We start from the raw sequence: 21,870 nt of genomic DNA on the forward strand, positions 1-21,870 counted from the left end.
ATACATATACAAGATAGAAAAGCAAATATTCTTAAATTTATTAAGCTTGGCAAATCACCTACTGTGTGGACAAAGTAGTCAAACTCATGCGAAAGAAAAGAACTTCTCTTTGTAACAAAAGAACTAGACAAAAATCCCAACAAGTACAGCTATAAATGGAACATTAGTCTTTCTTGCAATTTTCTCATAAATTATTAAGAGACTATAATAAATAAGGAAATGCATATTGTGGAAATACTGCTGCCTGCCTGTCTATCTCAATGGAGGATGGAAACTTACTTTTGTAGCAGTAATCTTGGTAAGAATGTATGACCTTAGAGACATGACAGAACAGTTGGATGGATGATCCTTTCCAAAGTTGAAGGAAATACAGTTTCATTGTGGGACTCTGGAAGAAATCATCTAGAAGCCAGGGCCATTAGGAGTCCAGGCTGTCACCTAATCCCCATGTGCCAATTTCCAAGTTTCATTTACTTCCACCATCTTAGATTGCTCCTATAGTCTCTGGGTTCTTTCTCCTGGCTCTTCCTAAAGGCATACCCACTCCAAAACAACTCTGCCAATTTGTCCAAGAACTCCAATGCTGACAAAGCCCCAGAATCCAGTCACAGTAGACTTGACACTACCTTTCCATTCTCTTTCCAAGCTTAATAAATACTCTGAAGAAAAAAAACCTCTCCCTCTTGTTTTGACAATTTTTCTTGTTCTTCACACAAATGGCTCAGGAATAGAATCATCAAAAGTAGTATCTTAGAACATGGAATAAATATTCTACTTATCCTATTACATCTCTTTCCTATAATTACATGGCTAAATGATCAGTGTTACTCGTTGTAGCAGCTGCTAACTGTACCATGGCTATTTACACGGACATACTAGTCCATGCTCAGGGGAGCATTTAATGCAGTAGAACCTGTGGCTACCTGCTTTACAGCTATAAAAGACTGGATGCTTTCTCTGAGGTGTAACCTATGATGAGAAGAGAAAAAGGACTGACAAGATGACTTAAAAGGTAAGGGCACTAACCACCAAGCTTAAGGGCCTGAGTTCAGTTTCAGGGACACACATGGTGGAAAGGGAGAACCAACTCCAGCAGGTTGCCCTCCGACGTCCACATCTGTGCCATAGTGCATTCGTGAGCACACACACACACACACACACACACACACACACACTTAAGTAATTGAGTAATTTACGTAAAAGAAAAGAGAAGAAGCTGGTGACAGATGGTATCAGCAGCACAAGTGCACCGTAAGTCTTCAGAGGGGCTTCCAAAGCACAGCGCTTTACAGGAAAGGATGGAATTCAAAATTCACACACACCCAGATAAAATGACACCACTGGCCCAAGCCTTCACGTGTCCCTTCCATGGTCTTTATATCTGTGCATATTCTATCACTAATATAGGATTTTTAAATCAGTTCAATTCTTAATACAAATGAAATTTTGAAAATAATTGTATGTACCCATTGTAAATATCCAATACTGTAGATGTAATATATGGGTGTATACATATGTGTGAACATCGTCTACATATAGTATATAGTGTACATCATTTACCATTAATAGAAAGAAATTGAAAGACTTGAAGACTCTAACGTGACTAACCAAAGATGAGTTCTTGTCTCATGTATTGCATCAGTTACTGTGAAGAACTGTTTATCTAAGTGCATAGAAGAGAACAAATGAATTATGCATACATATATTATCACATCACCCATAAACATGCCCAATTACTATGTGCCAAGTAATCTTATGGACATAAGAAATTCCCAAAACCCCTCTACATAATCTGTCCCTTCAACAAAATTGAAGAGTGAGTGGTCTTCAAAAAAGCTACATGGGACCTCAAGGAAAAAGGGTGGGTGCTAGAGGCAAATTATAGTGAGATAAATTGGATGTCACACACTTAGAATAAGGGTACGAAAGAGCAGGCTGTGGGCCACTTCACAATTATTTATTCCCAGAATTGAATTGTCTCTAAATATGTGTCACAAAGTAGATCCTTCGTACTGTTTGATTTGAACGCCCTTCATCTCCTCTGCCCCATTTTTTTAGACATACATATCTGAGCTCACGAATTACCCATCACAAAGAAATGGCATGCTGCTAATAGGACTCTTCACTGTGGCTGACAGTGCAGAACAAATGCCGGTCCCTGAGCTGAGACCAAATTTCTGGAATACTAACTGAGGTTCCCAACGGGGAATGACACATTACCTAGAGGTCACCCCAAGAACTCGGGAACAAACTTGCATTCTACTGCCTCTCGCCACACTCACTACAGCATGCCATATGCTCCAACTCTCTTAGGGCATCCTACTCTACAGATTCACAATGCTGTAGCTTTCTACTGCTCTAAACACCTACCTTTCAAACAATAGGTATCTAGTATACAAGCCGAGTGATGGGCTGGCAAGATGGCTTAGCAAGGAAGGGCATTTGCTGGCCAGCAAAACAGCCTGAATCAGTGACTTCCCTGTAATATAGAGTGCCTGCCAACCGAAGTCATGCCCTCCCTCAAGTGCCATAGCAGATCCTGTTTTGTTAGCAAGGCTCACCACATGAATCCATCAAAACCCCCATCCTTTAATGCAGAAATGACAGGTCTGAACAAAGATTCACAGCACTCTGTCAAAGCACCTTCTTGGTCACCTTGGCTGTGCCATCTTTGTCAGGTTACTTGAGTTTTCCAAGACACTTTACCCACTAAGCATGCAAGGATAGTACATGCCCTAAAAACTGTGAAAAGGGTTAAATGATGATTGCTTTTTTAAAATGACCCATTGCCTGATTGCACCAAGTTATCAAAAGCCTGGGATGCTGGCAACAGTTTGGGATGAGCACCTGCAGCCTCAGGAAGGGAAAGTCTGGACCTGATGCCTGTAATGTTTTTCAGGAAGTGCTCCCACAATGCCTCTACCTAGGAGATGGTAAACTACTTCGACAGGCTGTTGCCCCTCCAAGCAGATCCCAACACCTCTCCACTAACACCTCCCCCAGGCATCTCTGTGTTTACAGTTATTCATCATGACTGGCTCTACTCACACAGAGTCTATGGTGTTAAACTAAAAGGCCCCACAGACCTCTAGTCCAAGACAGCTGGAAGACTGCCGTGTGTTCCTTGAGATAGACCCTACTAGAGAGTTCTCCAGAGCTCTAGTGCAGGAGGCTGTAGGTCAGAAAGTTTTCCAATCAGCTTCTGAGGTTGGGTGCCTGCAAGCCAACATGCCAGCAGAGAATAACAGCGGCTGTGGTGCCTACAAGCCAAAACGCCAGCAAGGAATAACATCATTGCAGCAAGTTCCTGAGTCTGAGCTCATGAGCAATTCTGATTCCAAAAACACAGTGGGAGAAACGGCCTTCTCTGCCTGCCATCGTGTAAATGTAGTCATGGGGGTTGGTGGCAGGGACATTATCTTCCTGAGACCTCACACTATCTTACAATAAGCACCCTATGTTTAAACAAGAGGCTCAGGTTCCCTCAAAAGGTGGTCATCACAGTCACAGAACTGGAAGAGAATGGAAGAACTCAGGAAGGCTCAGCAGATCTCTCACCAACACAGGTGTATTAAAGAGCAACCCATGGCTCCAAGGGAAATGAGAAAGCACAGATGGTGATGTCTAGCCCGGCAACCAATCTTCACCTTTGTGGTCCTTTAGTTCTCAGCTCAAGTATAAACAGACTTTTCGCACTGGAATGGGAGGAGGATTAAGTAGGCAGGACATTTTCTGGGTTCTACATAGCAAATGTTCATGTGCTTTCCTTCTGTAGCATTTATAGACTCATTCTGAAGGAGGGGCAAGCCGGAGCAAAGCAATTTGGCATGCTTGCATTTGCTTTATCAGGACCAGCAAGCACAGACTGCAGGGGCTGCTCCGACCTGTGCTGCAAAGATGCTCCCAGATCCTTGAGGGAGCTGCTGATTCTTTTCCTTACAGGGATACTCAGGCTTAGCATCCTCCTTGCAAAACACCAAATGAGCTCACTCAAATTATCCTCAGCAAAGTGGTCACCAAGAGGACAAGCATGATCATTATCATAGAAAGTTAATTTCTTACCAACTTCCTAATCACCCTGTCTTCTAGAAGCCAGTTAGGCAGTATGTAGTCAGTCACACTGACCTTAGGTTGCGTTCCGGCAGCTCAGCCTGAGGACCACTTTGAAAAGCAGATGAATTTTTCTATTTTTCTACAGGCAAGCTCCCTATGCCAGAATACTGTGCAGACCTAGATGATGATGGTTTGGGGGAGCATTTAACATGTACAATATAATGCTTAGCAGAAAAAGCAGGATGTACCTCTTTCTAAAAGAAGTATATCAACATAGAGAACTAACTGGAAAAAGTGTCCAACGATGACACAGTTGATCATCTCTGGAAAGTAGGATTAAGAACAACTTTTATTTTCTCTTCTTTTACTGACATGGCTTCCAAATATTATAAAATGCAAATGCACTAGTTACATAATAAAAGTAATTATAAGAGATTTAAAGATGCAGAATGTCATTTACAAAAAGTTTTTCCATTTACAAAGCAAATAAGCATTTCCACTAAGATAAAACGACTGATGGACACCATTGGAGAAGAACTCGGGATATCTCAGGCAGCTTCATCACCTCCATCACTATTTAAGTGCACACTGTATGTGGTAGCCTTCAGTTGGAATAAGTAATTAGGTAAATAGCTCAGTTGGTAACTAAGTCATTTACATCATGCCCTCTACCAGGGTTATCAACAATTGAAAACCTGAAAACCAACAGGGGTGTTGATCCATCTGCCTCCCCTGTATTAACCTTCCTTGGAAAGTCTCTTTCAAGCTTGCCAAGTAGGGTTAAGTATAATTAAGCAGGCAGCCAGTCAAGTGTACTCTGTCTGTGTCCTGGGTCACAACTGACTCAAAACAAAGGGAAATGCCTCACCTAACCCGAAACATTCAAGGAAGGAGATTAGGTACATACAAAAAGGAAAGAAAAATCCACATAGGAGACACAGAGGACATACATCTATGTAGATATAACAGTAGCAACTTCCCCCTTGCTCTCCTTCTGCATAGTAGGCAAAGTCCTGTCCTGATGGATTCCCTGTATCATCATGAATGCACCAAGGGTGCCCTAAGTAAACACTATGTGTAGGTGTGTCATTGTTTTGGAATGAGATTAGTGTTTCAGAGGGTGAACTCAGCAAATCAGGCTGGCTTCCCCAATGCACCTGAGCAACATCCAAACCCTAAAAGTCCCAAATAGACTAAAGGGAAGGTTATTGCTGCTTCTTCTATCCTGCTGTCTGAGCTGGGACACATATACTGACCCTCTTTTGCCCACGGACTAGGATTTGCCCCTCTAGCTACAGCCCAAGCTATTGAGCTGGAATTTAATGGAGCCGCTAGCTTTCCTGGGTTTACAGTTTGTAGATGACACAGCATGAGATTTCTCAGCTTTCCTAATCATGTGAATCAACTCATCATCACAAATAAGCAAACAGGTTATCTACTGGTTCTGTTTTTCTTGATAATCCTGAAGAACAAAAGCCCTATTTTTATTGAGTGCCCTACCTCCTCAAAGATATTGAGGCTTTGAGGCTGCATTTTCATGTAGGAAGGAAGGGTAGTGCATTTATCTCACATCAGGAATAAATCATTATTGCTTTAAAACAGAGAAAGGGTCTCTGCTGCTCTAATAGCTACCCTTTTGGTTCCTAGGACAGCTTGACCAGGTTCTGCTAAAGCAGGAGTCTTCTATTCATCCAAACACATGCACATGTACACACACACACACACACACACACATATGCACACACACACATTTGTGTGTGTGCCACCTCCAACTGTGGGTAGCCTTTCTCCTTATCTTGTATGCTACAAACTTTATTTTCTACAGATCTCAACAAAAAGAAAGTTGGTAAGGTCCTCGGTAATCTGTCCCACATGCCCTTGGTAATCTCATTATACGTGCCAATACCTGATCCAGGAAGGAATATGTGGCACTGCTGAGTGATTAAAGAATCTTTGCTTTTAAAGTGAGACTGGTTGAGAATAGTCTCTTTGGTCAATGTATGCTGTCATATCTGCATGACGCTCACCATAAAAAAAAAAAAAAAAAAAAAGAAAAAAAGAAAAGAAAAAAAAACAACAAAGAAAAAAAAAAAAAAACAAGACAGCCAGTTCAAGAAAGAATCAACACAGTAAAGGAGGAAGAGGAGAAAGGGCAAGACAGGAACTGTGATGACATCACTGAACCAGGGAACTAACAAAACTTATAGGGACACCCTTCAGGAAGTAAGTCTTGTCTGCTTGTAGACTTCATTTTTTCTTAGGCTAATGGATTTTGTTTTGAGAAATTTCAAATGCAAGTTGGTAGAACAATTCACAAAATACTTGTCAGTGCTTTGCATTCTGATCCTCTCTCTCCCTGCAGCACCGTCAAAGGCACCCTGGTGGGTCCCCACTTGCCTAACAGGAGGGAAAAGTGAATTTCAGTTGAGTCCTACCTTTCAGAGCCAGGGTTCTGGAGCAGCTTCCCATCAATCATGACAACCAGGAGACTCAGCAGGTAGACATGGGAGGTGGGACGCTTTTTCATCTTAATTCCCTTATTTTTTAAAAACCATTTCAAGTTGACTTTTTGATTATTTGCAGCCAAAAGCATCTTCAATGATAAATCTATCTTTGCATAATTAGCAGGAAATTTATGTATCCTCCTTGAAGCAAAGACTCCAGAGAAAATGGTACAGAGATCCATAATTCTGCCAACATCCTCCCAAATCCTTACATGATGGATCTTAAGTGATTATTTTCCCAAAAAGAAAGACGGCTGAGAAGCCAGGAAAAAAGAAAAAAGATGAATTATGCAACCAGCTGACACTCATCTGAGGACTATAAAGTGCCCCAGGATGGTAAAGCCTCACCTTTTCTCAATGGTAAATCAGGACTGCATCTTTTAGAAACACCAATCAGTGCTGTAGGTCCTCCTGGGCATAATCTCCTTCCTCCTTTCCAGAGCTTTAACACACTCGGCCTTAGGGGAGTGGCTAAAGAAAAGTTATCACAGCTCCAAACTTTGTCTCTGTAACTCCTTCCATGGGTGTTTTGTTCCCACTTCTAAGGAGGGCATAATCAGCATCCAAACGCTGACACCATTGCATACACTAGCAAGATTTTATCGAAAGGACCCAGATGTAACTGTCTCTTGTGAGACTATGCCGGGGCCTAGCAAACACAGAAGTGGATGCTCACAGTCAGCTAATGGATGGATCACAGGGCCCCCAATGGAGGAGCTAGAGAAAGTACCCAAGGAGCTAAAGGGATCTGCAACCCTATAGGTGGAACAACATTATGAACTAACCAGTACCCCGGAGCTCTTGACTCTAGCTGCATATGTATCAAAAGATGGCCTAGTCGGCCATCACTGGAAAGAGAGGCCCATTGGACACGCAAACTTTATATGCCCCAGTACAGGAGAACGCCAGGGCCAAAAAAGGGGGAGTGGGTGGGTAGGGGAGTGGGGGTGGGTGGGTATGGGGGACTTTTGGTATAGCATTGGAAATGTAAATGAGCTAAATACCTAATAAAAAATGGAAAAAAAAAAGTTAAAAAAAAAAAAGAGAAACCTTTTCACCCAAAAGTGAAAAAAAAAAAGAAAAGTTATCACAGGCAATTCGGACCATCAAATCCTGTCACCAGTAAGGATTTTTTTTCTCTCTCTCTAAGGCTTAAATACATTGAAAGGAATGTGTCAGACCCCACAAAGGACAATGAATAAACGTAAGCATAGCCTGGTTTTGCTTTGCTTAAAACTGTTCTTTTTCCTCTGATGTTGTCTAGGTAGACAACTGCAGGAGAGTGGGGAATGGGTTTTCCTGGCTTTGCAGGTAAACTGGAAGTGTCTCTTATGTGAGTAGAGACCAGCACCATCCTCCCGGCAGGACGCTGGATGGAGATGGTGACCATGAAGAGTTTGACCTTGAAGTGACACTAAAGAACACAACCTCTTTTGACTAGACACAGCAAAGCTTTCTACCACTGCATGGGCAAGAAGCCCCAGGGTGGATGCTGTAAGATCGAGCCCATTGTCCCTGGATGGTTTGTGCTACAGCAGGCCTGCTGTACTTTTGCACCATTGGCCCATAAGGAAGTAGAAAGCTCAGATAGACCAAGTCGGCTTTTTTTTTAAAGGAAAAATAGAACCAAGTATGTGCCCATGCATTATTAAAATTGTATAACTCTTCCTTCCAGAATGAAATAGTCCCTCCTGGAGGAGGGAGGAAGAGAGGGGGGTATGATCATGTGAGTCACAAAGCTCAGTGACCTTCAAAACTCACGGGGCCCCTTCCCAAGGTTATATGAGCAGTAAACAATTGCTTCTAAAGAGGAGCTTTTTGGGGACAGCCAGTGACCCAGTTTCTGAGTAATCTCCGTGCAGCCGTAGGATTTTCTATATCACCGGTGCTCCCCAAAATGTTCCCTTGATATTCACTGGTTCACCAAGACGATGTGGCTGGACTAGGTTCTTGGTACTCTGTCTGGGAAGTATAGATGGTTGTTAACATCTCCCCAGGAAAAGTTACACCACAAAAGCTACACATTAAAATTTAAAACAGTTTTTCAGAATGACACTTTTAAATCAGGATTCAAATTCAATTTGTATTTTCAGTTGCTTTGGCATGTCCTGAGCTTCTGAAGGACACTGGACTCCCAGGACAAGCTCTTCCGAGTCATTCAGTATATTCACTGCTACACAATCAGCTGCTGTACAAAAGAAAGGCTAGCTGTGAAAGCAGAGGCTCACTTGCTGATGAACAATTTTAAATATTTTTAAACTGTCACACAAAAGGCGATTGCAAACTTCTTTTATTTTAATTCACTTACAAAATGTCAAACACACTTATAAGAAACTACTTGATTCCCCTCAATGTAGTGGGGATTAATGAGGCCTGAATGTAAAGGAAGCACCCAACATGCATGGCCCTTCAGACTGTAGAGATTCCCAAACAACAAAAGCATTTCAAGTCACACATGGGATGTGAAGCGAAAATGTTCTTAGAGGGAATAGTCTCTAATAATACTTACCTACTTCAGAGAGTGCTGCGAAGCTCTATTAACACCAGCAGAACACTTTGAGATCTTCAAATAAAATCATGATAGAAATGCAAAGTATTATTACTATAGCTCTGAAATAATTTCACACCTAGGGATGAGAAAACCCCAGGCCAAGTTTTACCACTTCTCTTCTTGCCTGATAAACAAGTTCCGAGCATGGAGGTGGTGACAGGCAGAACGAAGACATCAGGGTTCCTCTGTCACCACAGTTTTGGATTTTCCTCCAAGTCATTTTAGGGAACTTGAAGGGGAAATTGAGTCCTTTAAAGGGAATGTTTAAAATGAGGACTAAATTTTCACCCTTTTTATACCAGACCAAACAACAAACAGTAAGTGTGTTAACGGATTCAGGACTGCTGCTCAACTGAGGGCACCAAGCAACACAGTCATACCTCACATCACGGATGATGGTAGTAACTGATAATGAGCACACCAACATAGCTATGCAAAAGGAATGACAAGATAGAGACAAACCTCCTCAGATCCTGTCTGCAATCAGTACTGTGGGGCAAACCACATACCCTGTGCTAGGAATTCAATGATGACCTTGAGCATGCAACACAAGCACGCTCTTGATTTCCATATCAGACCTACTGATTAGCATAACAACCAGAGTGAGAGTGTTCATCACAACTGTCCTGATTAAGGCTACTATCTCTACAGAGATCTGATAGTAGTTGTGTCTGGACAAACTACTTGATTTAAGCCTTACTTCCATTTCAATAAAATGGAAACATCTGTCTGATGCGCCTACTGCCATCTTCTTCACATGGTATTAGTAGACACTGGGGAAAATAGTATTTGAAACCACATATTAATTATAGAGTACATCAAAATTTACATACTAAAAGAAATAACTAGGCTATACCTTCTGGCTCAATGTGGAAACAATTACATCATTGTAATAATGTGATAATTACCTGTAGGTTTAGGCTATATTACATGATATGACTATATTAGAAGGTTGTGGGAAATAGAAGAGGTAGGAATAGGAAATGTTAGAGTCAGGACAATTGCCCAGAGTCACAAAGCTTACAAGCTGCAGAAGCAACCTTGAAGGCATTCTTTCTTCCTAACATTTTAGCTGAAGCTCTCCCCAGCATACAGTGCAACCATGTTACTTAGACACATAGGAGAGGGATCAAATGTAATGTCTCTAGGACAGCCATTAAACACCTTGTTCTAGGACCTGCACAGAACAGGAGTCAATACAGAAGGCATAAAAGGAAATTTGCTTGTTCCATTCTCAGCATATTGACCATACACAGCTAAAAAGGCCCATTTCCCTGATATCCGGACCTGTTTTTGGTTTAATTTGGGTTGGTTTGGTTTGGGTTTTGTTATTGTTGTTGTTTGTTTTGTTTGCTTCTGAAAGCATTATTTCTCTTTTTTAATACATTTATTGATATTCTCTCCTCTCCTTTCCCCTCCCACGCCCCCATTTCCCTATTCTCTCTCTGTATGTGTAAGGAAATTTGCTTGTTCCATTCTCAGGAAAACATAAAAATGCCAGAGGCCCAAGGAACGGTCACAAACACATTTTATACATTAACAAAAAGGAGTTCAGTGGAACAAAAAAAAAAAAAAAAAAAAAAATACTGCAAAGAGAAATTAAAATTCAGAGAAAAGAAAAAAAAAAAAACAAAGAATACAATTGTTTTTGTTTTGAGATGTTGGGATAAAAGAAAGAGAATTGCAGCATCTTCTCAGGTCTGAACCACAGGGAGCCCCTGACAGTAGACAGATGACTTTCCTGCCTCTCTTTTCAGTATGCAAGCATCCTGAGTTGTTTAGGGAAGCCACTGGAAGGGAACTTCTTTGGACCCAGGACTGAAGTCATGGGGAACTCACCAAAAAATGTGCCTTTTAGGGATCTGTTTTGGTGATCTACTGTCAACCATTCAGCTCTTATACAGAATGGAAGAAGGTAATGGTGTCTTCATTGTAAAGCTCCAACCATAACCATTTACTCTAAATCTAGGGCACTGATGTATAAGTTATTAGTTAGGGTTCTCAAATCATAATCAAGGTAAACAAACTGGCTAACTTTAGATTGCTGAAGAGCAACTGGAGGCTAAATAAGGCATGGAGACCATCAGCAGCCAAGACAGACATGGTGGCCTGCTAACAGAAATCACTAGTCTTGGTCTCATAGATATGGTCAGGACAGAATGCCTACCTGCAACGAGGGAGAATGCTTTAGATAAAGGTCTGAAATCCAGAGAACCAGCGTGTACTTTGGCTCCCTTGCAGCCACCTTAAATGCAGGGCTGCCAGAGTCTACTATAGCATGCACCCAAAGGCAATACAAGCACTGTGAAGAGAAAAGGGATAGACAGCTGAGGGAAAAGAGGGAAGGGTGCTCGTCTACACCCACCAAGGCTCTCTTTAAAACTTCCTAACAATCTACTTAGCAGAATATCACTAATTCTCTAAGAATATAACTTAACATTATAGCAATTAGTAACTGAGTAACTGACCATACACAGCAAAAAGGCCCATTTCCCTGATGTCCGGACCTGGTTTTGGTTTGATTTGGGTTGGTTTGGTTTGGGTTGGGTTTTGTTGTTGTTGTTGGTTGGTTGGTTGGTTTGCTTCTGAAAGTCTTATTTCTCTTTTTTATTACATTTATTGATATTCTCTCCTCTCCCTTCCCCTCCCACACCCCCATTTCCCTCTTCTCTCTCTGTATGTGTGTCTGTAAATTTGCACAGGACACAGGACACAAGTGGAAGTCAGAAATCTCATAGTAGTTCGTACTCTCCTTCTGCCATGTGAGGCCTGGTGATGGAATGTCCGTCATCAGTGTAGATAGCAGCATCTTTATCTGCTGAACCCTCCTCTTACCAGACTCATGCCTATGTCTATTAAAAGTAACCTTCTCACTTAATGCCTGAGGATAGATCAAGAATTCCTCTCTTTTTGGTAATAGTAATGTGTTCCTTTTGAAAACATTATCAGGAAACAACTTAGAAATAAAAAATAAAATAAAATAAAATAAAATAAAATAAAATAAAATAAAATAAAAAAGGTAGCCCAGCATGGTGGTACATGCCTTTAAACTCAATATTCAGTAAGCAGAGGCAGGTAGATCTCTGTGAGTTCAAGGCCAGCTTACTCCAGGACATCCAGGGTTGTTACACAGAGAAGTCCTGTCTCAAACAAACAAACAAAAGAGAAGGAACTTGGGACCTGGCCCTGGCTCTGTGCTTAGCAGTGCTTGGGGCTTTTACTGAAGATCCAGCAGCTCCCACTCCCCGGATCAAATCATGCAAGTAAAGCCGACCTGTAACTCCATTTCAGGGGGATATGACACTTTTGGCTTCGAAAGGTACCTGTACTCAAATAGGCAAATCCACACACAGGCGCCCCCAGACAGACATACTTAAAAACAACTTAAAATGTAGTCATTAAAATGTAAAAGAACAGACAATGCTGGGGAGGTGGCTCAACCTTTAAGGAGCTTGCTATACAAGCAGGGGACCCAAGCTCGATCCTAGCATCTACATAAAAGAGGCTGCCATAAGCAAACCCCTCGCTAGAGAGGCAGAAACAGGAGGGCACCTGCTACTGGCTGACTAACCAATTGGAGTGCTCCAGGTTAAGTGAGAAAGTCTCAAAAAGTAAGTCAGAAAACAGTGGTGGAAGACACTCGATGTCAACCTTTATCCTCCACACATACACACAAACACTTATGCAATTATGTGACATGCACACCCACACATGCATACACATATACAAATACACAAATAAAAATGTGTTTTTCAAAATATCTAATATATTCATAAGGCGGCTACTGCTTATGATGATAGTGAGGAGGAAGAGGAGGAAGAGGAGGACGAGGACAGGAAGAGGATGATGAAGATAAGGGGCATTAACAGCAGCAGCAGCACCAGGTGACAGCTGCTTAACATGGAGCAGGACATGCTTTTGCACAACATCCATATGAGGCAGAATATGCCTTCTCATCTCCATTTTACAGACAGGGAAGAGAATAAACACACAAAGAGAATGAATCATTTGTTCATGGTCCACTAACTAAAGCAGGACAAAACCCAAGTCTGACTCCAGACTACTAACTCAACAAAGACTTCTCACTAAAACAACAAACAGTGTGAAAATGCCCCTTTCTCTAAAGGAATGTGAGCACCAAGCCACACTGTCTAATTGCAAAGTCCCTGAGATGGCTATATCATCTATAACACCAGTAACTTGTGAACACATAGGATTAAATGCTATCAAGTGCTTCCAGGTTCCCAGAAATGGCTCAAGGCTGCAAGGCAGTGACCAGTCTATGAGAATGAGAATCATCTGCGTCTTTATAAGGCATTTTCTTCACTATGGCCACGTACTATATCAAAACTCCAAGACAGCCAGGATCCACGCGTGCACCAGAACTTGGTCACCTGAAAGTAAATCCTCCGAACAGTTTTTATGGGTAATGCTTTAATGATTCAAAAGAGATTTTTCTCCAGTTTCTTTGCAAGACTATACTTTACTCTCAAAATGAACATTAAAAACTCGAGTTTGTCATAAAGTTAGAAATAACTTAAAATAGAAAGTAAATCAAATTGGCTTTTCAACTTTTACCAAACTGGTCACAGCCATAATTACTATAATAAAAATGACAGAAAAAAAAACCCTAAAATTGTCAAAAACATAATTGATGATGAAAACAAATGTAAAATTATGGCATATTTTACCTTGGCCTCCAAAGACTCTTGATGAAAGCACAGCCCTATAATTCCTCAGAGTGAATTCTCTAAATTAAAATACTTCATGCAGAACAGAAATTAAACAATGAATCAAAGAACACTGCTGTACAGAGGTACACTTATAAATATACCTACAAAATGAAACAATTACATTTTTTCCATGTAAAAAACCAACTCAACCGTAATGTTTCACAGGAGACTGAGCTGCTATTTCTCCCTATTGCTTGGAGCTTAGAAGTTCCCTTCCTTTCACTTGCTTAGGGAGGATGCAGTGTGACTGGGGGGAAGCCCCACCAAACTGGAAGGCGGTTGCCATAAGACAATCCCAGTCCCTCCACCCAACCGCACAACTCACTGCCGAGATAAATCCCATCCAGCCCGATTGAAATGCCGCTCGCTCTGCGTTTTATTTTAAATGCTTTGTTTGGCCAGCTGGTTTTATTTAAATATTGACCAGGAGTGGTAGCAGAGCATTCTTTCTCCACCCAGCATTAATCTTAGTAAACTTCGCTCTATTGGAACATCTTAACTGCTGGAGAGAAAGCAAAAGTCAGCAAACACGCAATCGCATTTGGCCACCCTCAGCACATCACTGTATTTGTGCCTGCTCTCCGCTAACTATTGCTCAGCACTTTTGCCCATGAGAGGGGATGAGCAGGTGGTTAAGGAAGTTGTCCTGTCAGCTGTATCTTTAATCCAAGTGTTTAAATCTCTGAATAACGGAAAAAATCAATGTGGTAAAGGCAATGTTTGTCAAGGCCATGTAATAAATACACTTACCTTTCCTGACTCTTCTCAGTGGATTTCCCTTCTTTGCTGGGCTTCAAAGCTGCAAGGAGACAAAAAAACAAAAGACCAAGATATTTGAAAGTAAAGCACCATGGTTCCTTTCCAAGTTGTTCAACAGAATTTCCAATGCTGTGGTAAGTGATGCTAGCTAGACACACACTGACGAAACTTGTGCCTCAGAGCTGCCCAAAAGGCCAACCAGAGACACAGACAGATATGGTTTTAATGTCTTCCAAGGCTTTGTGTGTCAAAATTTAGTTTCTACCATGAGGCATGAAGAGGATGAAAATTTAATCTGAATCTGGTTCGAGAGGAGGACACTGAGCAATCACTAGGGATGAATAAGGTTACTAGGCTGAAGGCTTCAGGATTGGATTTTGAAGCCCAATGGCTTTATAGAGAGAATGAAAGCGATCACATAGCCATGACAAAAGGCAGAGTGTAAGTGTGTGTGTGTGTGTGTGTGTGTGTGTGTGTGTGTGTGTTTTACAAGAGGAGTATGATCTGTTAAAACATTTGTGAAATACATGCAATCGTGTATGTCCACGCACATCTGCACTCCCTGTCTCCTGGTATGTGATGGTCTGTAAAACAGCCTTGGTGTTCTGCCATGAGGATGCCATTGCCAGATGCTGCCTCTAGATCTTGTACTTTCAGAACCACTATCCAAATAAACCTTTTAGATTTTTATAACTGATCTATCTGCTATATTGTATTATTACCAATGGAAGAGAGGCTAACACAGTTACAAAACAAAAACAGCACACTGCATCATACAAACCTCATCAAATCTATATATAGTCAAACCTTCTAGAATGTGAACACCTCAGCAGTGAATGGATTATAAACTGTGGGTTTGGAAGGCATATTAAACGTCAGCACAGCACATGTAACCTGAACAAGCATTTATGTTCTTAGTCCTGTTATCATCTTTTTCATACAGCTGATTTCCACTTGCCACAAGATATTTCAGTTCAGGAATATTATTCCATTCATACAGGGTACATGGGCTTGGAGTTCTGCTTAGCATTGCTGTCCACAAGAGGGGATGGCAGATGCCTAGGTGTGCACAACCTCCCTTTCTCTGGCAAGAACGCAGCCTTCTTTTAGGAAAAAACCACAGGAGAGCAGAAGCTACAACTTCACATTGCAAATCAAGTCTTTACTTGTTAACTTCCTGCTCACCAAGATACACTACCCACGTGTCACAGTCTAGTCAATGGAATCCACAAGAACACTGCAAAATGACAGCTGTTGAGAACTGATAGTGGCTGAAGGTTCTGGAGGCTGATGTGGAGCATCCACCATTATTCACAGAGTTGTTCTATGAAAGTATTGTACTCTGTCTCTTCTCATATTCGTAGCTGGGTTCTCATTCTCCTAAAGTTGTAGGAGTTGAGAATTATTAACTACTACAGTTATTTTTCTCCTTAAATTTTCTAAGTGATGACTTTAGGTCTTCCTATTTCTCTCTGCTTCCTTAACTCCAACAAAGAATCCTTTACCACTCACAGATGACCACCAAAGAATAGGTCATAGTCATAGGTAATGGTATAACCCTAGAATATTAACACAGCCTCCTCCATAGAAAAGTATCACAATTGTTTCATGTTCTTCCTAGTTCCATAGTACATAATCGGGTTGGGAAAGCATAATTTAGGTTAGAATAAATGCAATATATTTTCTTCTGTGAAATGTGAGAGATTTATGGTCTGAAATCCTTTCTATTTCAAATATATAGAGATGCTAAGCAAAATAGAGAATTGTAAGTGAAAAGAGAAAGACCCATATTTAAAAAAAAAATGCATATAAATTTTCTAGAATGAAAGCTATGAGTCCTCTTCAAAAGCACATCAAAATCATATGATAAAGAATAAAAACTCAAAACTTAGATGCACTCAAATGACACTGCAGAACATCCGAGGCAGAAAGGCATTCCTGCGCTCACTCAGAAACGGGAAACAAAGACAGCCACAAAAGGACACGTTACCCATCCATAAGATAAACGCAAGGCAGTGACCCAGGAATGTGGTCACAGTTTACTAAATTTAACAATCCAATAAATTATACTTATGCTATTATTCAAAAACAGTAGAGAAATAAGGACATTAGTCAGATTTTTAAAAAGATTGTCTGTTTAAAGGAGTTCACTTTGGAAAAAATACATAAGATGTAGTTTAATACAGAGAAATTCATATAAGGAAAGAATGACCAGAGAAAGTCCATGGAGCTACCTAATAATGAATACTGATCATAACTCAAATTTAAAGAAGTAATCATAATCCTGGTTATAAAGAAGAAGGAAACAACAGTGGTGTCACCTTAGGACTACTGTTGCTGTGATGAAAACTGTGACCAAAACAAACCTGGGGGCAAAGGGGTTTTCCAGCTTATACTTCATTACTGAAGGAAGTCAGGACAGGAACTCAAACAGGGCAGGAACCAGGAGGCAGAAGCTGATGCAGAGACCATGGCGGAGTGCTGCTTCCTGGCTTGCTCACCATGTCTTGCTTACCCTGCTTTCCTATAGAAGCTAGGAGCGGCAACACCATTATGGGCTGGTCACTCCCCCATCAACCACTAATTAAGAAAGTGCCCTCCAGTGGGATCTTATGAGGCCCTTTACAATTAAGGGTCCCTCCTTTCAGATGACTCCAGCCTGTGTCAAGTTGAGATAAAGCAACCAATGCTTAAGGTTCTCAAATCAAATGAAGCTGAGAACATGAGAAGCAAGATACGTAGTTAAGGAGTGTTAACCCGAGGGTGAGCATTGTATATCTGATGAACCTGTTAAAGTTAGCTAACATTTCCTACGTAACCACAAACTCTCATACCTTGCTCACAACATTCATACAAAAACTGCTTAAGAACAAACACCCTGGATAAAATGGCAAAATGCAACATACAACCCATATCAAAGCAGCACAATAAAACATTTATAGTCTTCCAATAAAATAATGTACAAGTCGGAAAAGCCAATGGAACTGTCATCAATATTAACAAGGATGGTGTGAAAGCAAAGCGCCAAAGGTCTTTCTTACTATTGTTCCATTTGCACACATTTCTAAAGGACAAAAATAAATACTAGGTTGCTTGGGAATATGTTAGTAGAAAGAAAATCTAAAACTAAAAGCAAAGAAATGTCTTACACAGAAGTCAGGTTCTCTGACTTGGGTGGTGGTAGATATAACAGGGAAAACGTGGAGGAATTAGTCTGAGAAAAGGGTAGTTTATGATCATTTTATTATTGTCTTCCATACATTTGGACATTTTCATGAAACTGTGCATCTCAAAAAGCATTTGTATGTATTCCCTGCCTCCCTTTGGCTTGTTTGGCTTTCTCCTGAAAAGGGGACCTCACTGGTCCCAGAGCTGGCCCCAACCCCCCAGTACTTCTTTCTCAGCCTCCTAAGTGCTAGGAGTAAAACATGCCTACCATATCCAGGTTTCCATTTTACATTTTAAAAACATAAGATACTGATGATCAACTGAATAGAAATTTCCAAACCAGTGGACAAAACAATATAAAGAAGCTTAATGAATCCTCTGGAGAAGATGGGAAGAGAAGGCAAAAGAAGCGAGAGCAGCCTGGTGAACAGAGAACACGAGAGACGTCACTTCCCAACAGTTAGCCACGCCAGTAGCTGTCCTAACTGGAGCAGAAACACCTAGTCAAATAGTTTTTCCAGATAATAGTCTTTAAATCTTGTAATTTGATTTTTATAAGAAATACATTCAGAAGGTTTGAAAATTAAGCGTGGGGGAAACTAAGTGAACAGGAACCACAACAGAGCCAACAAAAATGACTTAGTCAAACTTGAAGTTAGTATTAATTGGAGAAGTATATATTATTTGTCTATTGCTACATAACAAAGCACTCAAAAATGCTTAACTTGCAAAAAAAATAATTATTTATTATATCCCTAGTTTCCACAGTTCAGGAATTCTGAGAGTACAGGGGAATTGCTTTGCAGAATGCTCCAATGCCTTGTCTCACTTGAAGACTTGAAAGCTAGAGCCCAGAATCATATGTGGCCCTTTAGCCACATAATTGTCAACAGTCTCTAAGATTAGCTAAGACTTTTGCTATAACACATGTGGCCTCTCCCTGTGGCTTGAAGCTTCTCAAAATATAAAGATTCCAAAGCCATGTGTCCCCGACAGAGCCAGGCAAAAGTTATACTTCTTAGGAAGAAGGATCAAATTTCACACAATTCTATTGGCACTATACACCCCTCTCTCAACAAAGACATGCACACCTCTTAGGGGATTGATGGTCCATCACACTGCACAATCACATGGACTGAGTACCTGGGCTGGGGCAAGCTTGGGGAAATGAATGATCCTCAGCATCCAGTAGCAACCAAGCAGTGTGCACTCTTTTCTCGAAGTCTTACAATGGGGAAAGATGTGTAAAATGGGACTGTAAAACTATGTTGGAAGGAGCTGGAAAACGAACTTAGCAGGTAAAGGCACTAGCTGCCGAACAAAACAACCTGAGTTTGATCTGTGAACCTCCACAATGGAAAGACCTCCACAACCAATACCTGTAGGTCATCCTCTGACTTCTACAAGCATGACATAATACATATGACCCTACAGACATACCCACACATTACACATGCATACACAAATAAATAAACAAAAGCTTTTTTGTGAAATAGGATTTAAAATTTGTCTTCATGGCAGCTTCTCTTTAGGGACTAGTGGCGGGAAGGAGCTTTGGCCATCCCTGCAGTGTCTTGTCATGACAATGTGTTGTGTTCAGTGTGCTTATATTCTCTGACCTTAATCAGACATTCTGTTATTTAAAACCTAGACCTATTATTGTACAAACCTGCCTGCCTTGTGCTTTGTAAGCCCCAGATTTTATGCCAACATCCAAAATCATTCGATAAAATATTTGCTGAATACACAAACACAGAGCACCCTAAGTATAGCCTTTATAACATTTTTAGTTCCTGAAAATGTGCGTGTGTGTGTGTGTGTGTGTGTGTGTGTGTGTGTGTGTGTGTGTGTGTGTACCAAACAGGAGCAAGTCAGAATCCAAAAGTTCTTGTTCCCATAATCCAAATACCAACCTCTAGGCAAAAGTCAGGAATCACCTCTCAAAATACGCCTCGTCCTTCTTTTGACTCCCAAATGCAAAGACCTACACCTGTGCCATCAGGTAAACATTCTCCCCTCCAACTGTAAGGTGCTCTATCCACCACTCACCACTAGTCTAACCTCACCACACTCTGTTCCAGAGCAGACAGTGTCTATACCCTTCAGATGACCTTCTGCAAGACATAAATTAGATTTAAATGAATCCAAATAGGTTTGGGCTTCAGCTGCTCCTCAAAGAAATAAGCATGGAACCAAAGTAGAACAAGCCAATAACAGACTGATTTATCTCGGTGTTTTCTCCCAGCTTTTAAAAAAAAAAAAAATCCAAACCCCTCAGTCCGTGGCCCAGCCCACAGATCCCTTACTGATCGGAATGTAAAGGACTAGCCTTCCCCAGTACACAGACAGGCTTACTTGAAAGCTATTTCTAAGACCCATCCAGCTGCACCCTACATAAGGCAAGGTTCCCTGGAACTGAGACTTTTGCTCTGCTGTCAAATTCTGCAGCCTTCACCCGACTTAACTGCCATGTTGAGGGATTGGTTATTGACCTTTAAGTCTGTAACAATTATCTACATAGCTAGGAAAGAGGCTGTGCATTCAGGTACAACAGTGAAGACACTGAATAAATTCAGTGCTCATTTTCATTTTTATGCTGCATTCAGTGAGCTGTTACTGCAGACAAATTACTGCAACAGTCTTTCAAATGATAGCCAATTTTCAACTAAGAGAAGATTCTTAAACCACTTTCTAAAACCTTTTGCTACATATCGGTAAAAACCAGGCAGTTGGAAAACAGGTCTGGTTAAACCACCTGATGATAAATGAATATTTTTAAATGCATGGAGTTATTTGACAATCTGCATAGTGACTTAACACTCACAAGAAATAACAGCAAAGCCCCCAAACCTAACATTTTCTCCTATGTAGTCTTAGAAATTGTGTCTGAATTTATATCTCTATATTCTATACACAAACCTTGGACGTACTTTAGGGTTCAGAATAGCCTTTACCTTCATGATTTACCTTACGTTGTAAAAAACAAACAGAAGCCCTTCCTCAAATCCATAACTTTAAGAGTGACTTGCTCTGTGGTGCAGCTAGAAGAGTGTGTAGAAGAGTGTCTAGCCAGGAACAGGCACACTGCAAAGCTTGCTTAATGTCCGAGTATGTTTTCACTATTGCTAGCATACAATGATTTGGAATTCTAAAGCTGTGGTTGCTTTAGGGATTTGTCCTTTGATTTCAACCACTCCTTACTTTCTCCTATTTTTTTTTTTTTTGAGAATTTCATAAAACAGAAATCTCCCTGCTCAAGCCCATCCTCCATGGCCTGAGGCATATATCAGTGCACCTCCACCACCACCACCACCACCCCCACACACACATACACACACACATAGCACACTTTCGTCATACCTGTTCAATACTGTCATATTTGCTAGACATTGCAAAAGTAAATTTGCCAAGCAGCATGAGATGTGGAAGTCATTAGGTGACATCTGAGGAGTAGAATGCCAGGCGGTCAATAATTACCTCCTCAAGATTCACAGAATTCCAGGCAAATCAAATTCCATGAAATCTCTGGGAGTGTGACCTGATCTGGGCTGGGTCCCTGAAAATGGGGGGTCAATGAGTCTGTGACCACCAGACAGGACTAGGACATACTGGACTCATCTCCAGGGGACACCCTGTGGCAATATGACATTTGCACAGGGGTGCCCTAACATGCTCCCGGTATGTTTTCTTGGAACGGGATGACATTTCAAGTCAAATAGCTCTGTTCACAGTAGCAACAGCCCTCCCCCAAATTCTGCTAGTCTGAATTCGAGAAAAAGAGGTTCATCTTTAGGAAAAACTGAGAGTATGTATGCAGATACGTGCTTAAAAGAATCTGTTTTTAAAGGTGTCCAAATAGACAGTCAGTGTTTACCTCAAGTCTTATTGTAAATACTTGCTCTCAATTGAACAAATTCTTCCTCTCAGATCCCAATACTGGACACTTTTTAATGCATATGGAAATTATTTAGAAAACTGTGTAACTGAGAGGCAGAGAGAGTGACTGTCAGTGCTATGGTCTCAGCAAGCCCCTGCTGCCCAGAACCGCAGTTCGTGTTGCACCTCCACCAGAGAGCTTGTATGTAACCCATTGAACCAGCAC

General features: G+C 41.1%; 1 protein-coding gene across 6 annotated transcripts in view; it reads right to left on the minus strand.

The window, feature by feature from the left end:
- Window positions 1-21,870, minus strand: part of Fhit (fragile histidine triad gene) — a 1,611,970-nt gene that overhangs the window by 1,560,864 nt on the left and 29,236 nt on the right. For 5 of the 6 annotated variants that reach the window (XM_030247649.1, XM_011244732.3, NM_010210.3 and 2 more), the window contains exon 2: window positions 14,592-14,640. Coding sequence is in view for 1 of the 6 variants with exons in the window: in XM_006517924.1 (XP_006517987.1) it covers window positions 14,167-14,184 (18 nt within the window). In the remaining 5 variants the exon portion in view is untranslated. Of the gene's footprint in view, window positions 1-14,166; window positions 14,220-14,591; window positions 14,641-21,870 lie in introns of those variants that run through there. The other variant, XM_006517924.1, reaches the window with a different exon arrangement.

Source organism: Mus musculus, chromosome 14, assembly GCF_000001635.26.
Source record: "Mus musculus strain C57BL/6J chromosome 14, GRCm38.p6 C57BL/6J".
NCBI classification, from domain to species: Eukaryota; Metazoa; Chordata; class Mammalia; order Rodentia; family Muridae; genus Mus; species Mus musculus.